Here is a 22,512-nt window from a genome sequence, read left to right on the forward strand (position 1 = left end):
AATACAATTTTTTTGAGACTAAATACAACATTTTAAACAAAAGTAGTACAAGTAATAAATGCTCTTGTGGGAAAATAAGGAACTGAATTTTGGTTGCATTCTTACATATTCTAAGGATATAGTTTTAAAAGTTTTGATCAGAAATAGAAGAAACCAGAAACAACCTGACTATAATCAAGAAAATTTCTCAAACTTTTTGTGTTGTTTTAATAACCAAATGAAACGATTCCAGCTATGAAAAGATAAAAAATAAAGTTTTTAAAATTTGGTCTCTAAACTTGGTTTTGTGTAATTTTCAGCCATATGTTCAGTCAGCCAGCAAACGCAAAGTATCCCGACGCAGTAGCGTTGACATATGATGAGAGGAACCACAAACTAACATGTGTGTACAACGACCACAGTTTATATGTATGGGATGTACGGGATATTAAAAGGGTATGTATTCAATTACCGATCCATAATAAAAAAATCTTCATAATCTTAAATTTTATAAAGTTCATTTGTGGAGCCTGAATTGTTTAGATTAATAAATTAAATTTAATAAATATTAAAATCGGTCCTGGTTTTATATTGCTTGTATAAAGGTTTCGAACCCGATATTTTGGTCCTTCGAGACGGATTGTTCTTAAGCAAATTTTCCGTGTCAGACGAATCTACATCAGTCTAAAATGCTTAATATTGGTTTATATACTTAGGTCGGCAAATCCCACTCAGCACTATACCACTCGGCATGCATTTGGGGTGTAGACATGGTGGGGATGGGAGGTCCCTTACCTCCAGGGACATTTCTGACGTGTTCCAGCGATGACACAGTGAGACTATGGCATTTGAAACCGGAACCACCGAATATTTATAGTAATGTAAGTTTCCAAACATGTTCAATATTGTAAAAGGAAAATGTCAACGTTTTAATTTAATATTAACTAATAACGAATAATAACAAATTATTCACGTGACATTTTGAATATTTTTTAATGTTACTTTACTCTTACTGAGCCCTCGGTTTTGGTTTTTAGATGAAGTTTTGTTCCGATATTGAAAAGAAAGTTGGTCCTAAAAATAATTATAATATATTTTTATTTAACTCTTAATTGCATTGCAATCAAACGATAATAATTAAATAATGAGAAGGGCAACGAGCGGCCTCATCGTGTTTAAGCGATCACATCCAGGCAATATATTATCTAGACACAAATCTTGTTTCGTTTTCACTATATTATAAATACTTATTCGTTATATGTAAATTAAACAAATTAATATTTTATGTTTTTACAGGAATTAAACAAAGTATTATATATAGACCCAGAATTGAAGTTCCTCAAGGATGTAGATCTCACGGCAACCAGCGATCGGGATAAATCAAAGACCTATGATGATAAGATTGGAGTCAGGTAATAGTCACAATTTCAAATATTTCTTAAGATATAGGAGAGAGAGAGAGAGAGAGACCGATGCTGTATAGATGGAAACATTAGGAAATAATAAGTGGCAACATTGCAATAGATTTTAATCATAATTATCGCAACATTAAGAGTCCCCTTGACTGGACCACTTCGAGCAATTATTTTTAATTTATTATTTGTGTTGTTTATAGAGAGAAAAATTTCACAGAATTTTTATTAGCATAGCATGTTCCATAGTATTTAGCTACTAAAAAGGTAGGCTAAGTAAAAAAATATTAAGGTATATTAAGGCGAAATGAAGATCGCGGGGGCAGCTAGTATCAAATAGTTATCTGTGTATGTAAATAAAAATTGAAGAAGTATTAATTATACATTAAAACTAAGTTATGCTTTGACTGTACTTGGAGTTCCGTTCTCAAAGAAAAAAGTCCACTAACAAAAATAAGGTTGACATAACTGTAACACTAATCTTGCTCTAAAATGTGTTTTTGATATATTTTAATACAATATTTTAGGTGCGTACGAGTATCCCCATGCGGACGTCACTTAGCAGCAGGAGACAGGGCTGGCAACATTTGGATCCATAATGTGAATGGAAATGGAACGCCGGCGCATACATTAGAAGCGCATGACGCTGAAGTCCTGTGTCTGGAGTACTCCGAACGACCAAGATTGCTGGCTTCGGCCTCGCGGGATCGGCTTATACATGTTTTCCTAGTTGATAAGGTGAGATTCATTTATTTATTATTAAAAACTGGATAAATATTTTATCATTTAGATTTGGAACCAATTTGTACTTTAGTTTGTCTAAAAGACGTTCCTAATAAATTACTTGGACAATTTAAAGTTCGTTGAATGTTCATGTATTTAACCCTTATAAATAATAAAAGCGTCAAAGTCGTGTAACAAGATTCATTTAGGCCTTATTTATACATTACTTCCCCTTTACTTCTTTAGTGAAATAAGACAAAATATTTAACAACAAAAAATGAAAAAAGAAAACAGATAAACTTAAAAACAAAAATAATTGAACCATGTTCTGGTAAAATGTTAGATTTGTAATCCAGAGATCACTTCCGACACTACTCACACTTAACTCATTATATCGGTGTATGAGGTTATATATTATTGTATAAATTAATATTTATTAAGATTATATTATACGCAATTTTTACAGGGCTACCAAATCCTCCAAACCTTGGACGAACACTCCTCTTCAATAACAGCAGTTCGCTTTCTTAGTTCTGGCGGTGGCCTGCAGATGGCGTCTTGTGGCGCGGATAAGACCATCCTATTTAGACAATTGAGTACGGTAAGTACAATATATATATATAATATACATAACCAATCTAAAACTATCGTGGACTACAATTAAAGTACCAAGAACAAGAAGGTTTTTAATAAAATTTAATATATAATATTTAAATTGAGCAAATCATTTTTCATCAATTCTCAGAAATTTCAATCGGTTTAAAGAAATGCTGCTTAAATAATGCGAAAATTAGTTCAATCCTGTAAACGATTCTAAAAAAATCGCATATTGTGTGTTTTTAATTTATAAATTAACATAATTAATCTTTTTATCGCATCAGCTGGTATAACGAAATATATCTGTAAGTGTCAATAATGTTGATTACAGATGCCGGATGGCAGTTACCAATTCGCTCGTGGGCAAAACGTATCAGGCCGCACTACTTTGTACGACATGGAAGTGGACGCTGGAGGAAGGCATATACTCACTGCTTGTCAGGTACATATAATAATAATATTATTTTATTAAATTTGCCCCACGTGGCTAATTGTTTTTTTTAATTCGCTTGGGCACAGGCTGTATTTTGATCCAATAGAGAAATTTGAACCCTACCAATAACAATGTCTGCTTGTTTGTTCTATTTATCTATATAAAATATATATATAGTAAAAATCAATTCTCTCAAATTAAGTCTCGCTAAAACTCGAGAATGGTTAGACCGATTCGGTTAATTTTGATCTTGAAATATTTGTGGTAGGGACGGTAAACATAACTAATAATTAAAGATAAATAGTAAAAACGTCAATTGAATTTTCAAATAAAACTTTCTTAGATGGGTAATAAAATGTCTTTTGTCTTTTTAGAAATAACTTATCAGAGATAGTCTGGGCGGAATATAAAAAAAATATAAATAAACTTTTCGTTGTTTTATATCCTATTTAACGATATAATTCAATTAATTACATGAATAATGTTATACATGACAAATGAAGATTCGTGGTATTTTTATATTTTTATAATATCTCTTTATATTGCAGGTACAAATGTAACGCGCAGTAATATATAGGATGCATATTAGTTGTATATTTTATAAGTTTTAGTAAATACATATTTTATATATCCCAGGATCGTAATGTCAGAGTATACAGCGCGTCTCACGGACGTCATACGAAGACATTCAGAGGCACAACCGCGGAAGACGGCACATTGATCAAGGTAAAATATCTAATATTTATGGACTCTATTTATATGATTGACTAGACCAGGCATTAGATTTACCTCCAAAAAACCCGTGGCTTGGCATGTAGCACATGGCGTACAACCAAGGGTGCGATTCACGGCAAAGCAATTGTTTCGTGTTGGTAGCCACAGATGGCGACTAAGGCCGCTAACTCACCGGGACGCCATGTCGACGTCGCTACCTACGTATCCAAACAATTTGTATTGTAATGTATGGCTGTTAACTCACTCGGCGAAGGTTCCAGAAAGGAAAAAAAATTGTGTGTGCGTGTAACCTTTACGCGCGATTGAAGTAAAACTTCTTTGGCGTTGACGGCATATATCACTGAAATGATTAAATATTAACTTAAATAATAAATATCATATTATAATTATGATTCATGTGCTTTACAAAGATTATTCAAATACGAAGGTTAGATCAGCACATGTCAATATAACCTTGTTATTGAATATAATAGAATGTTGCAATCGTCAGAAAATGTATTATTAATTTACTTATTTTAAAAGTAATAAATCAATAAGAATATTTAGAGATTTTCAAAAAACTTTGAAATTCAAAATATTTACGAAAAAATTGGAAATAAATAATCCTGATAGATTATGATATTTGCCACTAATCCTAAATAAACACTACCAAGAAACTGATTTAAATCAGTTCAAATAATGCACCACTAGATGGCGCTAACAGACTTATAAAACGCGCTATTGTTGTCATTTTTAAATAGCGGAAACTACACAGACTATATGTAGTAAGCTACTTCCGTCAGAAAAAAAACTGTGTTACTCCCTAGTCGCGCCTAAAGCAGTTTTCCTTCAAAAAAAGAAAAGAAGAATGTGTCAGAAAGGTTTTTGAGGCTTTGGTCCTGGCTTCCCAATTGGCGACGTTGCCAAACCGTCGCCGAGTGAGTTAACTGCCAGATATTTCAGTAAATTTTTTGGATACGTAGCTAGCGACGTCGCCATAGTATCCCGGTAAGTTAGCGACCTCACTCGTCATAAAAATTATAATAAAATTACGAAGAAATATTTTGGGACCACATTGGGATATTTTGAAAATTTAATCAACTTGCCCTAGATCTTCTCGTCATACTGTATATAATGTATATATCTTCTCGTCATACTGTGTATGTACATAATGTATTTATTTAGTGCCTTTTTTTGTCGCCAGGTGGCATTGGACAGTAGCGGTATCTATCTTGCAACGTCTAGTACGGATAAAATACTCAGTGTGTACGATTACTACTCAGGCGAATGTATGGCTACTATGTATGGACACTCGGAGATTGTTACTGGTCTTAGGTGAGCTATTGGTTTTGATATTTAACTTTTTTTTAAACTGTCATCCTTGTAGCAAAAAATGTTGTTTAGGATTACTTTTATGCATATTCCTCGTGCTTTTGTATTAAAAAAATACAAAATATTTATTTAGATTTGCTTACACAAAAAAAAATAAAAAAACCATACCCAACTCCGCTTTAAGTTACCATCACCAGTTACATTTATTTTCTTGGGCATATACTAACATTTGCTTTGACCGGGTTGCAGGCGTCCTTATTAAAATATTTTATTTAATGGCAACAGAAAATTCACACCTAGTAATTAATGACAAGCGATATCAATTTAATTAATTTTTTATTTATAAATCTTCTGTGTTTGCTCCTTAACGGTTGGACCGTGTATTTTGTGTTTTACTTGTGTACTGGACAACGCCTTTCAGGTATGCTAGTAAATATATATTTCGATTTAATTGTTATCAATATATTAATAATTTAGTCTCGTAAATATATAATGATATTTTTAGATTTACTCCCGACTGCCAGCACTTAATATCGGCGAGTGGGGACGGATGTATATTCGTATGGCGAGTTCCACATGACATGGTTGTCACTATGCGGGCGAGGTTGGCGCAACAGGCAATTCGACAGGGCAGGTTAGTTTAAGGAGAATATAATATTAGATGTAAAGCTGGTAGGATATGTTTGTACTAATAAGCGAGATGTTTGATTACTTGACGCAAAAGTGAGGAAAAAAATTAACAAAAAAGGTGGTACAACTTATCTTGGGTTTCTTCAACTAGGATAAGATTCAGAGTCGAGTCTGTCCATATTCTAATTCGTATCTCAAGTCACAATCTTGTCTAGAGCGCTGTCAAATATGTTAAAGCTCATACAAAGAACTATTAACGGCTATTTAAACTAAATTAAGAGTTGGATGATGTTCTTGAATACGGGCCTGCGATTTTTAATTTCATTCTGTTGCAATCTCGGATTATTATTTAAATTAAACATAATATAATTTCGTCATGGAAATGCACAAAATTAGGAAAAGAAGGAAGTCTAAAACGCTTGCAATAATAACTGTTAGAAATTTTCTATAGCATTGCCACATGACATTATTTTCTGAGGGAAGAATTTCTTTATAATCATTAAACTAAAACACGTTATTTACAGAAAAGCGCCATCTAACGGTATGTCAGGTTTGGAAAGCGAAACCGACTCCCATTTGGGTTCACCGCCCAGAGAACTGACGGCTGACGATAAATTTGCTGCACCCGTTGTGCCAGACTATACGTAAGTATTATTTTTAAGATACTAGTTTTGCTTCTAGATAAATATTTTGTTATTTTGAGTCTGTTACCGCAAATAAAGTAATATTTTCTGTAGTTCTCATTTGATTTAATATTGCGTTTTTTTATTAGGCTAAGAATAGGCCGCTTACCTTCATGGGCCAAGAAAAGCTTAGGAAATGAGCTAACAGCACCGGAAACACCCCCAGAGCCACCTGCGAGAGGAAAATGGGCTACTCGAATACTACCCGCTAATGGTAAGTCTGAAATTACCTTCAGAGTTCAAATATGATTACTGTGCTTTTTATATCAAATAAACTGTCCATGGTAAGCATAGCCAATACTAGCTAATAAGTTTAAGCGAAAGTTAAGATAACGATAGGGGCAACCAATTTTTACCATTTCATTTTCTAACAGAATTATAGTAAATTGTCATTTTTTGCCTCTCATTTGGATGTTTTTTTTTTTTCAGAAAAACGAGGTGATTCCGACGGTTCTAAGGATAGTTCGCTAGATAGCGGTACGGACACACGGTATATTGAGAAAAGAAGGGAACAGGGGGTAAAACAGGTATTTATACGTATAAGTGTATACGTACATACTTTAAAATATCGACTTGAATAAAAATCTAAATACCTACTATATATATATATTTTAAATCCAATAGTGAGCTTGTCAAGTCGTTAGCCGAACTTCTTTCACGAATTTGGTACACAATAAAAATTAAAAAAATCCAATACGATTTTGACATAAGGGAGTTGTACTTCGCCGAGTCTCGACTGTGTGTCTCGAGCCTTTGGGGTCACTTTAATGACGCTCGTGCAAAGCGATAATTGATTTAAGCTATTTTTTACGATTTTATAAAAAAAAAGAAAAATATATGTTTCCCCAAAGTTGCTATTTGATCGTGTAATACTGCCTGAATAAACATCACATAACGGCAGATGACTAGTTGCCATATATGTAATTAAAGGAGTGCGTTTCATTTTACGCGATACTCTTTTTCCCTTCATTCTCTTTAAAACGTATATTCTTACAACCTTAAAAATTGTATTTTTATTCAAGTTTCGATTTCGTAAAATGTAACTTTTTATGTGGAAATTGTGTACATTATTTTGTTTACATGTTTTTTCGATGTTTTTATTTCCAGTGAGCACATATGCTTTTCAAATTTAAAACAACTTTGATAATTTGTAGATAGTTCTAATAATGTAAATATCTAACAAAAAATTAACTAGGGACAAGGTACTACCAATATCGATAAGTTAAAATTGCAGTTTCCTTACTTTAGTGCTAAATATTCCTTGAAATATTATCAGATTCTGAGAGATATTACAAGAATATATTCCTTGTAATATTTAAAAAAATATTGATATTGGATGTTAGTAATTAGTTTAACATGTCTAATCACTCACATGGTGTGGTGATGGTTATTTTTATCAAGATTTACAATCATCTTTAATTGTGGGTTCCTATGTGTCAAAGTCAAATTGACAACTGACAAATGACAATTGACTGTCAGCTGATTTAACGCTAACAATATCAATTAATGCTTAAAATGAATCAAACAGATCTTAGTTAGCTGTTTTCTATAAGATATTAATGAAAACTGAAAGTATACACAGATTAGTATTATTACAGAAAATAAACGATGGAGGTTAATGCTAGTTTTTGAAGATGTTTGTAAATCTATGATCATTTTTAATTTTATGTCGACTTAAATTTGGTGCATGGTTTTCTTACCTTTCGTTTACCTTACTTTTTATTTTGTATCTTTTGTTTTAAAGTCCTATTAGTACTACAAAAAAAATTGTACTATGAAAAGAGCAGTAAAATTTCAGTCGATAAAATTGATCGATCAGTCGACCGACAAGTCATTAATTCCTACGGTAATGGTTGCAATAGAGGCCGAAATCGCTCAACTTGTCGCAACTTCCCCGTGTTGAAGCTTTGTTCAGGAATTTTGACCGTAACATGAGAGCTACTTACGATATTTTGACGATATCTCCAAAAGCAGAGAAGGTTATTTTTTGTTCTTTTGCATTTGTTTTTGTCGCACGTGTGTCACGCTTTGACAAGTGTTGTTTTCTTTTTTGATTAGCAACCAGTATAAATATCATCGGGGGGGTTCAATTGCTTATATCTTAAATCATTGTTTTCTTTTTTATCATTTATTTTGATTTACAACTTTATCAACATTTTAATTTGTTATTGTGTAGTTTTAGAAGTGTTTAGCGATTTTGTGTAGGTAAAACATATGACGGCGCCTGTACCGCCGTACGCGCCTATAGCAAACAACACCTGCATCGAGCACGTCACAGCCGGTTCTTCAAGTCTCCCCACTCTCCCCACTACTGAGTCTGTCGTTATAAATCGCGGAGCGGGCCTTACGCGGGCAGTCTCGGCTCTGGCGTGGCTCGGTGCACTAGTTGTATCTTGCGAGCTTATCCCTGACTCATATTACTCTAATTACTCTGTGTAAATTAGGAGTGATTAAAATAGAATTATTACTTGAAAATTAAGTGGCATTTTATTTATTAAAATGTCCGACCAAAAATCCTACACATACATAAGTTTGTTTATACGCAAACAATTAGGTACAAGTCTTAAATGTTTTTATTTAAAGAGTTAATATACTTGTGATTTCATATTTAGATTTGTTTTGAATGTAGAATGGTGATGCTAACTGGAATGTTGCATGAATAACTCATCATTGCTTGCTTTAACATTTTGTGCTTTTTATATGCTTGAATGTCATTACCATATATTTTTATAATAAAGTGTTTTTTAAATACATTTTATTTCAGTATGCAATTTTATATTTAATTGCTAGTTTCTACTATTTGCGTGGAAATGGGTAACCTATGTACTAAATTTCTCTTATGAGTTATAAGATATTAAACAAAAAAATTATATTGGAAACATATTGACATGTATAATATCGTAAATAACTTTGTTTTAATATGCACGTAGTAATTCTTACAAGTGTTTATTTTGCTCCTACACAGCTTTTTCGTTAAGTTGATTTATTTTGTATGTTTGTTAGGTAACGATTAATTTAACTAAAACAAGAACACAAGAGTCTCGAGTGCGACACCACACTGACGACTCGTCGCTCGGCAGTCTTAAGTTTGAGGTTTATATTTTTTTTTCTTTACATTTTTGTTCTTATATTTGGGAAATCTGGGAAAATTCATTTTTCTATTACTGACGTGCAATTAATGTTGAAACATTATAGGATCAAGAATCGACAGAACACGATGGCGATGTTGAGGACATTTCTGATGGAGAGAGGACGTCTTCGTCAGAGAGAGGAAATAGACCCACCTATTACCCGGGGAACAATGATACTGAGACTCCTAGGTAAATATAGTATCTTGAGCGTTCAAGTATTACGTCACGCAATTGTTGGAGATTATTGACCCCCCCATCCCCAACGCGCCGTAACGTTTTTCTGTACCCAAAATAATATAATGTGAATGCAAGTTGATCACGTGACCCGATACACGTAGAGAAATTATGTATAATCAAAAAAATAAGTATTTTTCTCATTTCTACAGTGAATTTATGGTGACTGCGATGGATGAAACCGAGCTAAGGCATTCAATGCGTCGCTCAAAGCGTTGGACAGGGGAAACACCAAGACTGGACTTGCCTCCTGCTGCTTCTCTGAGTGGATCGCCACACGACTCTGATGATGATGAGGTATTTGCTTCATAGAGGCATAGAAAGTATAAGCTTGTTAGGTTAGGTAGTAGCAAGATTATTTTTACCCAATTAACAAGAGAACTATGGAATATATGTGAAGGCTATAGAAATATCTAAATGGCAATGTATTAATATTAAATAAATTAAATTTTATTCTATTGTTGCATTATTTTACAGAGGCTGGTCCCCATAGTAGTCCTAAAACTGTGTTGTGGGTGACCAGACTCTTCCGAGGTACAAAAACTTAGTATTTAAAAATATGCAGTAAAAGAAAACCAAATAAAAAATGAATCGATATTTATAAATTTGCGTGTACGTGATATGTATGGTTGTGTGCGTGAACGATCGTATGAAAAAGGCTCCCGTCTCATTATTTATACGTTAATATATATTTTATAAAATACACTCCATATAAATTCAAAGTCGCAAGAATATTTAATGCTTTTTCGTGTGTCTCTATTATCATATATTGCAGGTGTCAACGCCATCTGGTGATAACGCGGATCGTAATCCACTTTCCGGTTCTTGTGAGTCCATAGACACGGCCGGGAGAAGAGAGAAGTATATTAAATCTGCGTTTGACAGTTTGAGTGGAGTGGACATGGATAATGGCAACGCTGGTGAGTGAGTGGTTATAAAGAAAAATACTGTAGATAACAAGACACAAAATTACATCTTTTATTAGAACAAAATATACTTTACTAAATCATGGTCATGTTATTGTATTAAATTAAAATTAGTGGAATTCTTATTTATAACTTTTTTAGTTGTTAGAGTCTGAAAGAGAACGTCATGGCATTCGATTTCACCTTTTTTGTTATCATTTTGATATGAAAAATGTTGAAGTATGTATTTTTTGTAATTTAAATTACGCGTAGGAAATCAGAATTATATTATATTCCATTCCGCCACTCTGATTGTCTTTCCGCACAAACTCTACTTATTATCCAATAGAGATTTCGAGAATCTAAACGTATATTTCTCTTACTTTAAACAATATTGCAAAACGCGTAAGGGTTAAAGTACTCACCTTTACATGAATTTTTTTTGTCATGATAACTTTGATAATTACCAAAAATATATTTTCAGCGAACACGGGTCACAATTCATTATCAGCGAAACACTTATCCCGCGGACCAACACTTAGGCCGGACCCTGAAGCCATCAGAAATAGAGAAGAATTGCAGAGAAGGATACAAGAGACTAGAAGGCAGTTGGATAGTGTAAGTACTATGTATCATCTTTTACTTATGCTTAACTCATAGGACATAGTAAAGGCTTGAGCTTTATGTTATTAAATTGTAAAAGAAGGATGGTAATGCTCTTCCGCGACCTAAAGAGGATCCTCCAAGATCACTCTAAACACCAACTTGCAGACCCAAAGGCAAAATGGCTTAGGTCGAGAAGTTCTACAGATGGCGGAATAACTTTGTTAGCGCGCATCACAATATGACGTTTTCGAACGAATTGTTGGTTCTATAAAACAATAATTTGTTTCCATTTTAATGCTAGTTAGTATTTAGCCGCCGTAATATGAGTTCAGATATTAACGTTACCGAACGCCCAAATTATTATTCATAATTTGACATATTAGATATTATTTAAAAAAATATGTTTATTAATAATATTTTTAGCTGGCGTACCGGTCAAATCTGAAGTCGAGTCAGTCGACAACAGATCTATCGTATATTCCTGAAAAAGACGGCTCCAATAGGAATAGATTATCTATTGGATCACCCAGTAACTCTAGGAATTACGGTAAGATATTTTAAGCCAGTATTCTCTGAGCTAATAAACTAATAATAACAAATTGTATGCTGTGAAAAACAAGTTTTTAAAAAGTTGCAACACTGGTATTACATTAAATAGAAAAACGAGTTTTTCATAAATAATTTTGAAAGACAAATATATATTCAATGAAATATTCACATGTCTTTCACCATATATTTGTCTTTAAATTGCTAATAACACTAAATTTATTGCCATATAAATCACGATGTCATACTAACATACATCATTGTTTTTAATGCTGACCAGGATTCCAAATACCTACTTTCCCGGAGGAAAACTTTGATAGTCTTTCTAGCAATTTCTTTGATAGCCTTAACTATCAAAATCTTGATTATCGAAACAAAAACCCTTACGCCATTCCTGCGAATTTAAACCATAAAATAATACCTGAATATTATCAAAATCCTCCGATTATCCCACCTAGAGTAAGAGCGGACAAACACAATCAACAAATAAGTAATTCACATTACAAAGAAAATACACAAAATCAAGCTTTCACAGTAGATATGAAGAAAACAAACTCTAAAGTATTTAATCGATTATTTTCAACAAAAGAAGACCCGCCAAAAATACCTCCGAGAAATTTCCACTTAAACCTTACCGATAAACCTCAACCAAAAACTCCGAAGCCAAATGCACGAAGCATTTTTAAAAACTATAAATCATGCCCAGTTTCACCCGTTTCTGAAGAATGTAAGTGGGCTGATAAAGTGCCCCCTGCGCAAAATAATGATAAGCTGAAATTCAATGCTGCAGAGGCTAAAAAACGATATTCTCTTAGTTTCTTTGTTGGGGCTGATAAAATGAAAGCAGGAAAAAGCATTGCTAATACAATAAAAAGTGACACGGAGAAAATGATAGCAGAAATCACAAAGAAATATGGAGATTTAGACGCATTTGAACCGAATGCACAAGATGATCTAGATTTACAACCCACTAAAGAGGAAAAGGATGATGGTAATTTCTCATCCGATTCCTTAGAAGACTGTAGCTTAAGCCAAGATGTCAGTTGCAAAAATAAGTTGTATTCTAAGAAAATTTGCAAGAAGCACAACAAACAAAACACGAGGAACATACCGAGGCGGGCGGTATCAAATTACGAAATATATGGGACTTACGAAAAGCCTAAAGTTCCAACTAAACCATGTATTGAACACAAAAGTTCGACGTTACCTAGAAACATGCCATCAAATCTGGATGATATTATGGATGAGGACGTCACTAAGATATTTGCTATGCACAGATGTCAAAGTGTACTCACTAAAAGGTGTATAACCAGATCAAATGAGTCCGTTTTAAGTGATAATTCTAACTGTTCTAGCGTTTCTAATGAAATATTTTTAAAATACGGTAATGAAGTTGCGTTTCAACAAGGGAGGCTTACTGATAGTCGTTATAATTTAAACTCCCAAAATTGTTCTTTTGAAAATATTCATGAGCCCGATGGGAAATATTTAGAGGCGCATAGACACAGTAGTGCCAGTTTCTTTTTAAACCAAAAGAAGTATATGAAAAATAGTTGCAGCCAAGAATCGATTCTGTCTGATGAGTTTCTTGACAATGATCACATGATGTCTCGTACTAATTGTAATTCTTTAGAGAGCGTTTTATCAGATGATTCTGAATGTACGAAAAGTGCGCCACTGGAAATGCTTTTTGAAGGTAAGAGAACGCGTAGCAAATTCCCTAACAGCCAAAGCTGTTATGAATTTGACAATAGTTCCAAAAGTTATGGATCTAGTCCTAATAAGGTGCCCAGTTTAACTGGGTATATGTATAATAATTATTTCGAAACTCCCGGAGTGGAGTACCACGAACCTACTCCTATAGTTGTGCAAAAGCCGCCCATTCATAAGGTGTATGGATTTGAGGTACCAACTTCTGAATTTTCTGGACACAAGACTGTGACAAGATCAAAAAGTTTATACGACTCTGCATCAAAACATCCACCCCGGCCTCCTAAGAATATTGCATACTATTTTGATGGTAGCGATATTAGACAGTATTCTGAGGAAAAAAAAGGAATCGATGATATACCTAGATTAAAAAATACTGATTATATGGCAAGTACAAGCAAATCGTTGCAACCCAAATTCGCTGAAAAACAAAAATATAAGAACGAAATGGAAGGATGTGAACCAAACACAATGGTAAAATCTAAGAGTTGTAGTTTTGAAGTTGTTTTAGAACCTGCATCCAAGCCAAATCCACTTAAAAATCTCATGGAGAAACGAAATTCGCACGTTCAAAAGAACTTGGAAAAGTTTGAAGATCAAATACGAAAAAATACACAAAGCAAAGGGAATAAAAATCAACAGAATAAGGAGAAAGTCAATATATCCAAATATAATAAAACCACAAAAAGTCTTGAAAGAGATTCTAGTCAAAAAAATAATAATAACAATAATAAAATTACTATGGAGTTCGTTCCACATAAACCGCCAAAACCATTAAAACGAACTTCGTCTACTAAGCTTAATAACAGACTTAAAGGTAACTTAGAAAAGTCGGGTTTAAGTTCATCTATATCCTCGCAATACAAGGCAAAGCTTGATGGTTTACAGAATAAAAATTATATAACAAATAAAAAAATGGAAGACAAAAATTCAAATAATTTAGAACCAGAAGGCACTGAAAAAACCTTTGATATATTCGTTAAAGAAAAAGAAATAAATGATAATAAATGTGAAATGCAGATGGACAGCTTAGAAGTATATGCAATGCAGAAGTTAGAAAAGAAAAAGCAAATGAGCCTGGATTCTTTAGACGTTAGTGATGATAATCATGATTTTGCTAAAGATTCGCTAGACTACTACGCAGAACAAGATAATAGATTCTTCAATAAGTCACGAAAAGAATCCAATCTTAACATAAATAAGAAAGGCTATAATGAAACATCTTCCTCTAAAATCAATCAAAATGACTCGAAAGAAAACATCGCTCCGGAAAGCGAGGAAGTAAAAAAATATAAGTATATTGAACGCAAATTGGAAATTATAAATAAATTAGTTGAAATGGAAGAAAGAAAAATACTACAAGAAAAGATTTTGAAGGAATTCCGTATGAAGCCTTTAGAAACTAATATTAACGACGGTAAAGGTGTTGTGAAAGTTTTGTCGCAGAAGTTTGAAAAATTAGCAACGAAACAGACTACTGTACCTAATTTTGCGTCCCTCACTCTAGACGAAGTTGAAGATCGGGAAAATCTAGAAGGGAAAGAAATCAAACGCAATTTAAGCCTTCCGGACATACTTGATACAGAACAAATTGGCTTGACAGTAATTGGTTGTGGCGAAACATCTAACGATAGCCCTAATATCGCGTCCGAACAATTAAATAATACAATACAAAGCGAACCAAAACCGCTTAAAGCATTGCCCCAAAGAGTGTATAACGAAATGGTATTCCCAAAAACAGACGTACATTTAGATAGTGAAAACTACGAATCGTCTACAACTAGTTCAAGTTGTACGAATTCACCGAAACGTATGACCTTTTATGGGTTTAATCGTCCGAAAACTCCCTTTCGAAAAATGATTCGGCAACCAGCACCCAGGTTATATATGGACAATCAGGCTCGAATGCGTCCCCCCTTTTCGGGGAATGCCGTAAGGGGTTTAGCTAAAAAGTGTCCAATAGTACCCGTGCTGCCTTCGAAATTCTCACCAGGTGCGAATCGCATGAATAGATGTCGTGTCGGTTCTTATAATTTGCGCTTTGTTTAGCGAATCCTAGTCCCTCAGGGTTGTTACACATTACGTTGGGCACTTGTTTATTGAATTAATCAAACTTTTATAGACAATGAGCTGTGGTATGCTGGCTATTTATACATTTAATATATTTTAAATCTAAAGCAACTTTTAATTTGCAAGGTTCGCAGTGCCTTTTCAAATGTGTAGCGCCCAAATGTTGTGATATTTATTGTTAATGATCTACGTAGCCAAGATACAATGATAGTCATATTGTTGACAAAATATTTTTATACAAATTCTCATGACAAGATATCTTGGGTATGCTAGAAATGATGAAATTATAGGTTTCACCATTTCACATTCATTGCTTCTTGTGTTGTTTTCAGATTGCAGCATGTTTTTATTGCACGATTGTAGTTTATGTGTTTTTATTTTGGATATGCATGGTCAAAAATTTAGGAATTTTTATCATGGTTTGCTTTGAGGTATTGGACGATTACCATGAACTAATAGATTCGTTTAAATCATAAATATCGTAAAAATCGTTCGTACCTTGTGCGTTAAGCATGATATAATATGATACAGCCCGCACGCATCTTACGCCGGAAGCGAGCGAGACAGGTATGCGTCGTGCTATCTCACTCTCGGACCTCGCGGCCAAGCCAGTGCCGGCTCCAAGGACGCCGCAAGGTGGGTTTTATAGGAATGCCATGGAGGACGCTTGTGGTGATGGGTTTAACCAGCTGGAATGGGCAGGATTTATTCATATAATAAACTTATCAGTAAATATATACTGAAATTTACTCACGTATAAGTAAATAAAGTATAAAATGGGGTCTAGTAGAGTAACTTGGAATAATAATCGTAAATGACACAAGACAAAGTACTAATACGCGCACTTTCCGAATTTGCATTAAAATAATGACTACACTGAGGGCATGAATAATTTTACTATGAAAATGCATGCAATTATATCTTCATCCTTGCATCTGCTTGCATAACCTTTAATAAAAATGTATTACTTTAACGCTTTTTGTATTTGTAGTTAGAAATCTTTTTATTATATTATTCCAGTCAAGTGATAATACTTGTTTTATATAATATATTCATTTAGGTGATTTTCCTTGACATTTGTTAGTTAAGGCTTTTTGTCTAAATTAACTAAAAAACTATCTTTACGAAAATATATTATACCCATAATATATGTATTGTATATATATTTGGCGGTTTCACTAATATCGTTTTTATATAGGTCCTTCAAAACCTGTGCCATCAAATGCAAACAACAGCAAATCGCCCAGCGGCTTCGTCCGCCCTGCACCACGATACACAAAATCTAATATGACTAGGAGTAGCAGCGTTGGGGTATTGAACCAGGTAAAATATATTTGTTAAACTAAATTTTAGGGTAATTCCATCCAAAACCTTAAAAAACGTAAGTAATATTCTATCGTCTTAACTTTATAATATGTCAAAAAATATGAAATTTCAATAGAGAAAATTTTGAAGTTTGTCTGAAAGGAAAGAAATGTGTGATATTTTAATAAAATAAGCAAACAAATAATACGTTGAGTTGTCTCCGTCTCTTACTGTGTTAACACATGCGAAGAGTTCCTTGGTCTAGAGAAAGAAATTTCTGGTTGTACCGACAGGACTTGCCTTTATAAGTAAATAATAAAACAAGCAGATCAAGTCTACCCAAGAATTACAGGACTTCCAAAGTATTTTGCTTTGATATTTTAGAGATTTAAAAGAGCAGTATTCGCCTAATGGCTTTAGCGTGCCAGTCTCATTCCTGAGTTCGTAGATTCGATCCTCGTGCATCAATGGACTTTCTTTCTATGTGCGTATTTAACATTCGCTCGAACGGTGAAGGAAAACATCGTGAGGAAACCGGCTTGCCTTTGACCGAAAAAGTCTGATAGTGTGTGTCAGGTCAGGTATAAGTAGGCTGATCACCTACTTGCTTATTAGATTGAATAAATGATCTTGAAATTGATACATAAATCTGAGGCCCAGACCTAATAAGCTTGTAGCGCCACAGATTTTTTAAATATTTTTTTATATAGATTTATTGTTTTTCAGAGTGACTCGGAATCGGACCCTCAGCCGACTCGACAACCCAGAGTCGGTGGTCTTATGAGACCAACGATTAGTTCTATGAACAAACAAGCACCTACAACCGCTAGGAGGCGTGGACTATCTAATGCGTATAGTACAGGTATTAATAAAAGCGTTTACCCACGAGTAGTAAATAGTGGAACTTAGAAGTAGACATGAAAATACGCACTTGAAAGTACCTAAATTAATTATAAAATGAAGGGGCACTTAATAATTATTAAATAGTGCTTTATTAAAACCTATATTTAATCTATTAGTTAATATTAACAAATGAGAAACATCTCGGCCTGTTACATAAACTCAAGAAATACTTTCCTTGTATACCTACTATTCTAATGTGAATTGTTTGACACGCAATTGATAAGGAAAAAATATTCAAAAGCTATTGGAGGTGTTTATTATTATGGAGTTGTACGTACGATTTGTTCCATTCAATCGATTTTTAAATCAAATATTTTGTTCTATAAATGAACTCGAAAATTAAGAAAACTAATTTAATTAATTACATTCAAATATTCACTGCTTAATAATATAACAATAAACACAAATATATCAGAACCAAGCACAATAACGCTTTAACATACACGCGTATACGCACAATTTCAGCGAACGTCGCTCGCTCAGAATCAAGTTCTGAGGCTGAAGAACGGACTGAAGCAAGACCAAGGGCCGCCTCAGTTGACAGGGCGTCTAGGAGACTGGGGGCCGGTGAGTTGCTATATTTTACTGATAACGAATGAATTAAATTTCTGTCATATTGTCCTTACTGTGTGATGAACTGCGACAAATCAGTGCTACAGGACATATTTAGTGTTTATGTGGGTAGGACTTCAGAAGCACATTTGTTTTTGTTTCTACCCTCTGACTATTAATTTTTTTATTTTATATAATAATTAATTAAATTTCAGGTCGCAGTGGTAGCGAGCGTGATTTATCAGCGAAGGCTCGAGAGGTGACGAATCGGCTCACCTCTAACTCACGACAGAGGCCCAAGCAAGAGACTACTGAAAATAATGGTAAGTTGTTTTCGGGATGGATTCTCACAATCCAGTGCTTTAGCGTCAACAATTTTCATCTGATGCCAGTGTGATAATTTACTTTAATTAGAATATTCCAGTTTATTAGATCACTGTATAGACCATGCCATACGCTCCGTCATTTTTGCCTATTTAATTTAATTAGAAAATTATTTAAAAGTATATTTTTCAATCTTGACATTGCTGGAAACGTTTCATTAGGTAATGAAAACAACACAAAAAACCCTTAATAGTTTTCTTGACGATAATGGTCATTTGTAAGGTTTCTCTTCTTTTTGGTATTTATGGTCATAACTTCAAAGATACAAGCGCGCTCGCATTGTTTGAATCCTTTTACATATATTGTATATAGGAAGTTATTTCTTCCTTTTCTGTATCTGTATTTGATCCCTCGAATTCCAGTGTCATCATCTCAGCTATGTTCGGCTCTCACGGAACAGCTAACTAAGACGGCGAGTAAAGTCGTTCAGTTATATCGCACACTGCAGAGGGAACCAAACGCCGCAGCTGATATCAGTGGTAAGTGAATATTGATAGTGAGACAACATCGCTGAATGATCAGCGCTGTGGAACATTCTGCTACTCAGCATAATGCCAGAGCCAATTACAGCCACAGCACACACGCTTGAAAATTATATCTCTCATTAAATTTTTTATTGAATTTTTGTTTCTTTGATTATTGTTATTTTGTGTGTGTGTTTTTGTTTGTAATAAATGATGTATCTGTGCTGCGTGGTGTGAAACGTGGAAGGTCACCAAAGACATCGCCTTCGCCGTATTCTGGGCATCTACTGGCCCTAAAAGATCTCTTAACGAGCAATTTTGGGAGCGCTGCCGGGAAACCCCGATTAGCCAGCAGATCAAGCGACGTAAATGGAAATAGATAGGCCATACTACGGGATTCCAATCATATTCCCAAGCAGGCGCTTGATTGGATTGTCCCAAGAGGCAAAGAGAGCCGGAGAGACTTGGAGCTAGGTGAAATACGAGGCTCAAGACCGAACGCGATGGAGACTCACTGTGGACGTTCTCTGCCTCATCTAGGGGGTATAGGACATTAGGTCAAGTCTTGCTATAAGACTCAGAAGACTTTAAACCCAAATCTTTTATTTCCAGGACTCGAAGCAGCAATCCTCGAGACACAGAAAGTCCTGCGTGGTGCTGTTCAAGGGGAACCGGACAATAACCGACAAAGGATTGACAATCTTCTTTCAAAAGGTGAGGTTTTTTGTGAATACGGATTGTTAAACTCTTAAACCAGACTCTTCTTTTTTTTACATAACTCCCAAGAGTTTTGGAGGTATAGAAACGTTTAGTGGCGACTTACTTGATTGTCTATTTTACTTTAAGATACCTTTGCATAAATTATATTTCTAGTTACTTACATAAATGTAGATATTGCAGCCAACTTGCTTAATAAGCCGTTCAATTAACAGCCTACCCTCTTTACTAAACAGCGCCGTTCAACTAGCGGCCTGAATGATATTCGGCTGAATTAGATCAAACAGCTAGACAAATGACTTATATCGACATAACTTGCCTATGATTTGTCTTGTCAATAAAGCATCGGCAAACAACATATTTGGTAATGGTTTCCAAAGTTCAATAAAATATAGTATGGAAGAGTGTAGTGACTCTAAGAGTAAGTGTAAGAACACTAAAAAGTTAGATTTTAAATATATTAAATAAAGAATTTCTTATGTCAGATATTTCAGCTTTTTTATTTCTGTCACATGATCGTACGAATGGCCTAAGCATTAGCCAGTTTATCAAATGTTACAAACGCTATGGCTGAATATCTTTCAGGCCGCTAGTTAAACGGCGCTGGTTAGTTAAGAGGCTAGGCTGTTGATTAAACGGCTAATTATGCTAGTTGGCTGCGACATTTATATAATAATGTCCTTAAAATTATTATTTTACATTAAATCTTTAGAAGGCGCCGCAACTGGCAACCCAGCAATGACTCTCATAGAGCAATACTCGGATATCTTGCTCAACATGATGCAGAGTAAAATGGTGAACCAGTTCTCACAGAGTCCACAAAGTCTACCCCCCACCCCAAGAGAACCGGGTGGGGAAAGCTAGTGATTAGTGAAGTGAAGAATATTTAGTGAAAAATGGAATTGATAAGTGTAAAGTGGAATTGTAAAGGAAATAAAAATGGAATTAATAAGAAAATATAAAATGGAAAAAATATTTACTTAAGTTCCATTTTGAATTAAGATGTTCTTATTTATGGAATAAAATTTATGTTTATGGTAATCGTGTTTAACGGAATTGTAACTGGATTTTCTTTTCTTATATGATAAGATTTAATTTGGTAAATTATTATTTGAATATATTGGAAAATAATTAAGTATGTGACGGGAATAGTTTGGAAGGTTGGATAAAAAAATTAAGAAATATGAATATAATTTTATTGTTTCTTAAAACAGAATTTATATTTGTTTGTATAATTGGGGGTTTTAAATATATTTTTATCGTGGTTGAACCACTTTAAACGGATTTCGTAATGGAATTGAACGCAGTAGAACACTTATATCAATTATATTTTATTTAAAATTGCTGACAATCTTATGAAGACATTGTATTTATTATGGCTAGTATTAAATTGTTTTACAAAGATCTGCGATTTAAAAAAATAAGTGCTGCCACCTGTTTAAGAATTGACAAAGGAAAATTTCATAGCTGTCAGAGAAAACCTATTGGACCATTCACAAAGCCTAGAATCTTCGTTAGAAATAAAACGATTGAAAAAAAGGGTTTAAAATATTACCCTAAAACGCATTTAAAGCATTCCAATTTTTGGAGGCAAGGCCGCCATCTTAGACATGTCACACTGGAACTCGGGTTGTCAATGTCAAATTGACGCGGGATTAATGAGCGTGCACATAGTGTTATAGTTTGTATTATAATTACTGATAGAATCTGAAAATAATCCGTTTTGAAATCATGTCAGTTTTCTCAGTAAAAGCATAAAACATTTATAATATGTGCATGAATTGTAAATAAAGTGTATAATACATATGTTTAATTTTTAAAGTATTACCTACGCTAATAATAGGGTGTGAATTTTAATAATTCATGCGATAATTGACTACACTGCGATTTTTCCTTTTATACATCACGATGACAAGTTATAATTTCTAATTGAAAACTGTTTTAATGCTTGCGATGCGCAAAAATCCGTTGCGGTGTCCATTGTTAATACAATATTCTCGCGTCGTCTAATATGGTCTATATTAGACGACGCGAGAATATTGTATTTTTTTATTGTACCAACTATAGACAAAAGCACATTTATGCATGATGTAGCAAGCTATAATACCTAAATCATTATTTTTAAATTGAAAAAATCGCAGTCGTTAGTCAAAATCTTATTAGGTAACATTGTAATTAAAAAAATATTGATTACAATTGTTTAAATTACACGGTTCTATCGAATTATATTTAACCGCATAATAAAATTGAGAAGTTATCAATTCGACAAGTATGTTTTCCTGATATACAATTATTATAAATATGGAGTAAAATTTAAAGCAAAAAAATGACATTTATAATAATAATACGTTTTGAAATTACAATGTTACCTACAGAATATTAGCGAAAACCAAAATAACGTTAAAATATTACGTCCTGTAAGTCAATGTAGTATTTAAGCTAATCGTCACAATTATATAATACATAATTTTAATACCAATTT

The 22,512-nt window shown here is 33.7% G+C and overlaps 1 protein-coding gene across 6 annotated transcripts in view; it reads left to right on the top strand.

The window, feature by feature from the left end:
* Positions 1-22,330, top strand: part of LOC125055643 (mitogen-activated protein kinase-binding protein 1) — a 76,051-nt gene extending 53,721 nt beyond the window's left edge. For 2 of the 6 annotated variants that reach the window (XM_047658114.1, XM_047658115.1), the window contains exons 10-36: positions 300-435; positions 696-860; positions 1,276-1,391; positions 1,919-2,129; positions 2,581-2,715; positions 3,043-3,153; positions 3,781-3,870; positions 5,063-5,193; positions 5,696-5,824; positions 6,345-6,464; positions 6,593-6,717; positions 6,933-7,030; positions 8,366-8,482; positions 9,507-9,596; positions 9,699-9,823; positions 10,021-10,165; positions 10,644-10,788; positions 11,258-11,391; positions 11,803-11,926; positions 12,206-15,628; positions 16,904-17,028; positions 17,737-17,872; positions 18,379-18,480; positions 18,681-18,788; positions 19,212-19,328; positions 19,926-20,027; positions 20,743-22,330. In XM_047658114.1, the coding sequence (XP_047514070.1) occupies positions 300-435; positions 696-860; positions 1,276-1,391; positions 1,919-2,129; positions 2,581-2,715; positions 3,043-3,153; positions 3,781-3,870; positions 5,063-5,193; positions 5,696-5,824; positions 6,345-6,464; positions 6,593-6,717; positions 6,933-7,030; positions 8,366-8,482; positions 9,507-9,596; positions 9,699-9,823; positions 10,021-10,165; positions 10,644-10,788; positions 11,258-11,391; positions 11,803-11,926; positions 12,206-15,628; positions 16,904-17,028; positions 17,737-17,872; positions 18,379-18,480; positions 18,681-18,788; positions 19,212-19,328; positions 19,926-20,027; positions 20,743-20,894 (6,712 nt within the window). In that variant the 3' untranslated portion in view covers positions 20,895-22,330. Of the gene's footprint in view, positions 1-299; positions 436-695; positions 861-1,275; positions 1,392-1,918; positions 2,130-2,580; positions 2,716-3,042; positions 3,154-3,780; positions 3,871-5,062; positions 5,194-5,695; positions 5,825-6,344; positions 6,465-6,592; positions 6,718-6,932; positions 7,031-8,365; positions 8,483-9,506; positions 9,597-9,698; positions 9,824-10,020; positions 10,166-10,643; positions 10,789-11,257; positions 11,392-11,802; positions 11,927-12,205; positions 15,629-16,236; positions 16,342-16,903; positions 17,029-17,736; positions 17,873-18,378; positions 18,481-18,680; positions 18,789-19,211; positions 19,329-19,925; positions 20,028-20,742 lie in introns of all 6 variants that reach the window. The other 4 variants (XM_047658118.1, XM_047658116.1, XM_047658119.1 and 1 more) reach the window with 4 other exon arrangements.
* The last annotated feature ends 182 nt before the right edge of the window (positions 22,331-22,512 follow it).

The sequence above is a fragment of the Pieris napi genome, chromosome 13, assembly GCF_905475465.1.
Source record: "Pieris napi chromosome 13, ilPieNapi1.2, whole genome shotgun sequence".
Classification (NCBI taxonomy): Eukaryota; Metazoa; Arthropoda; class Insecta; order Lepidoptera; family Pieridae; genus Pieris; species Pieris napi.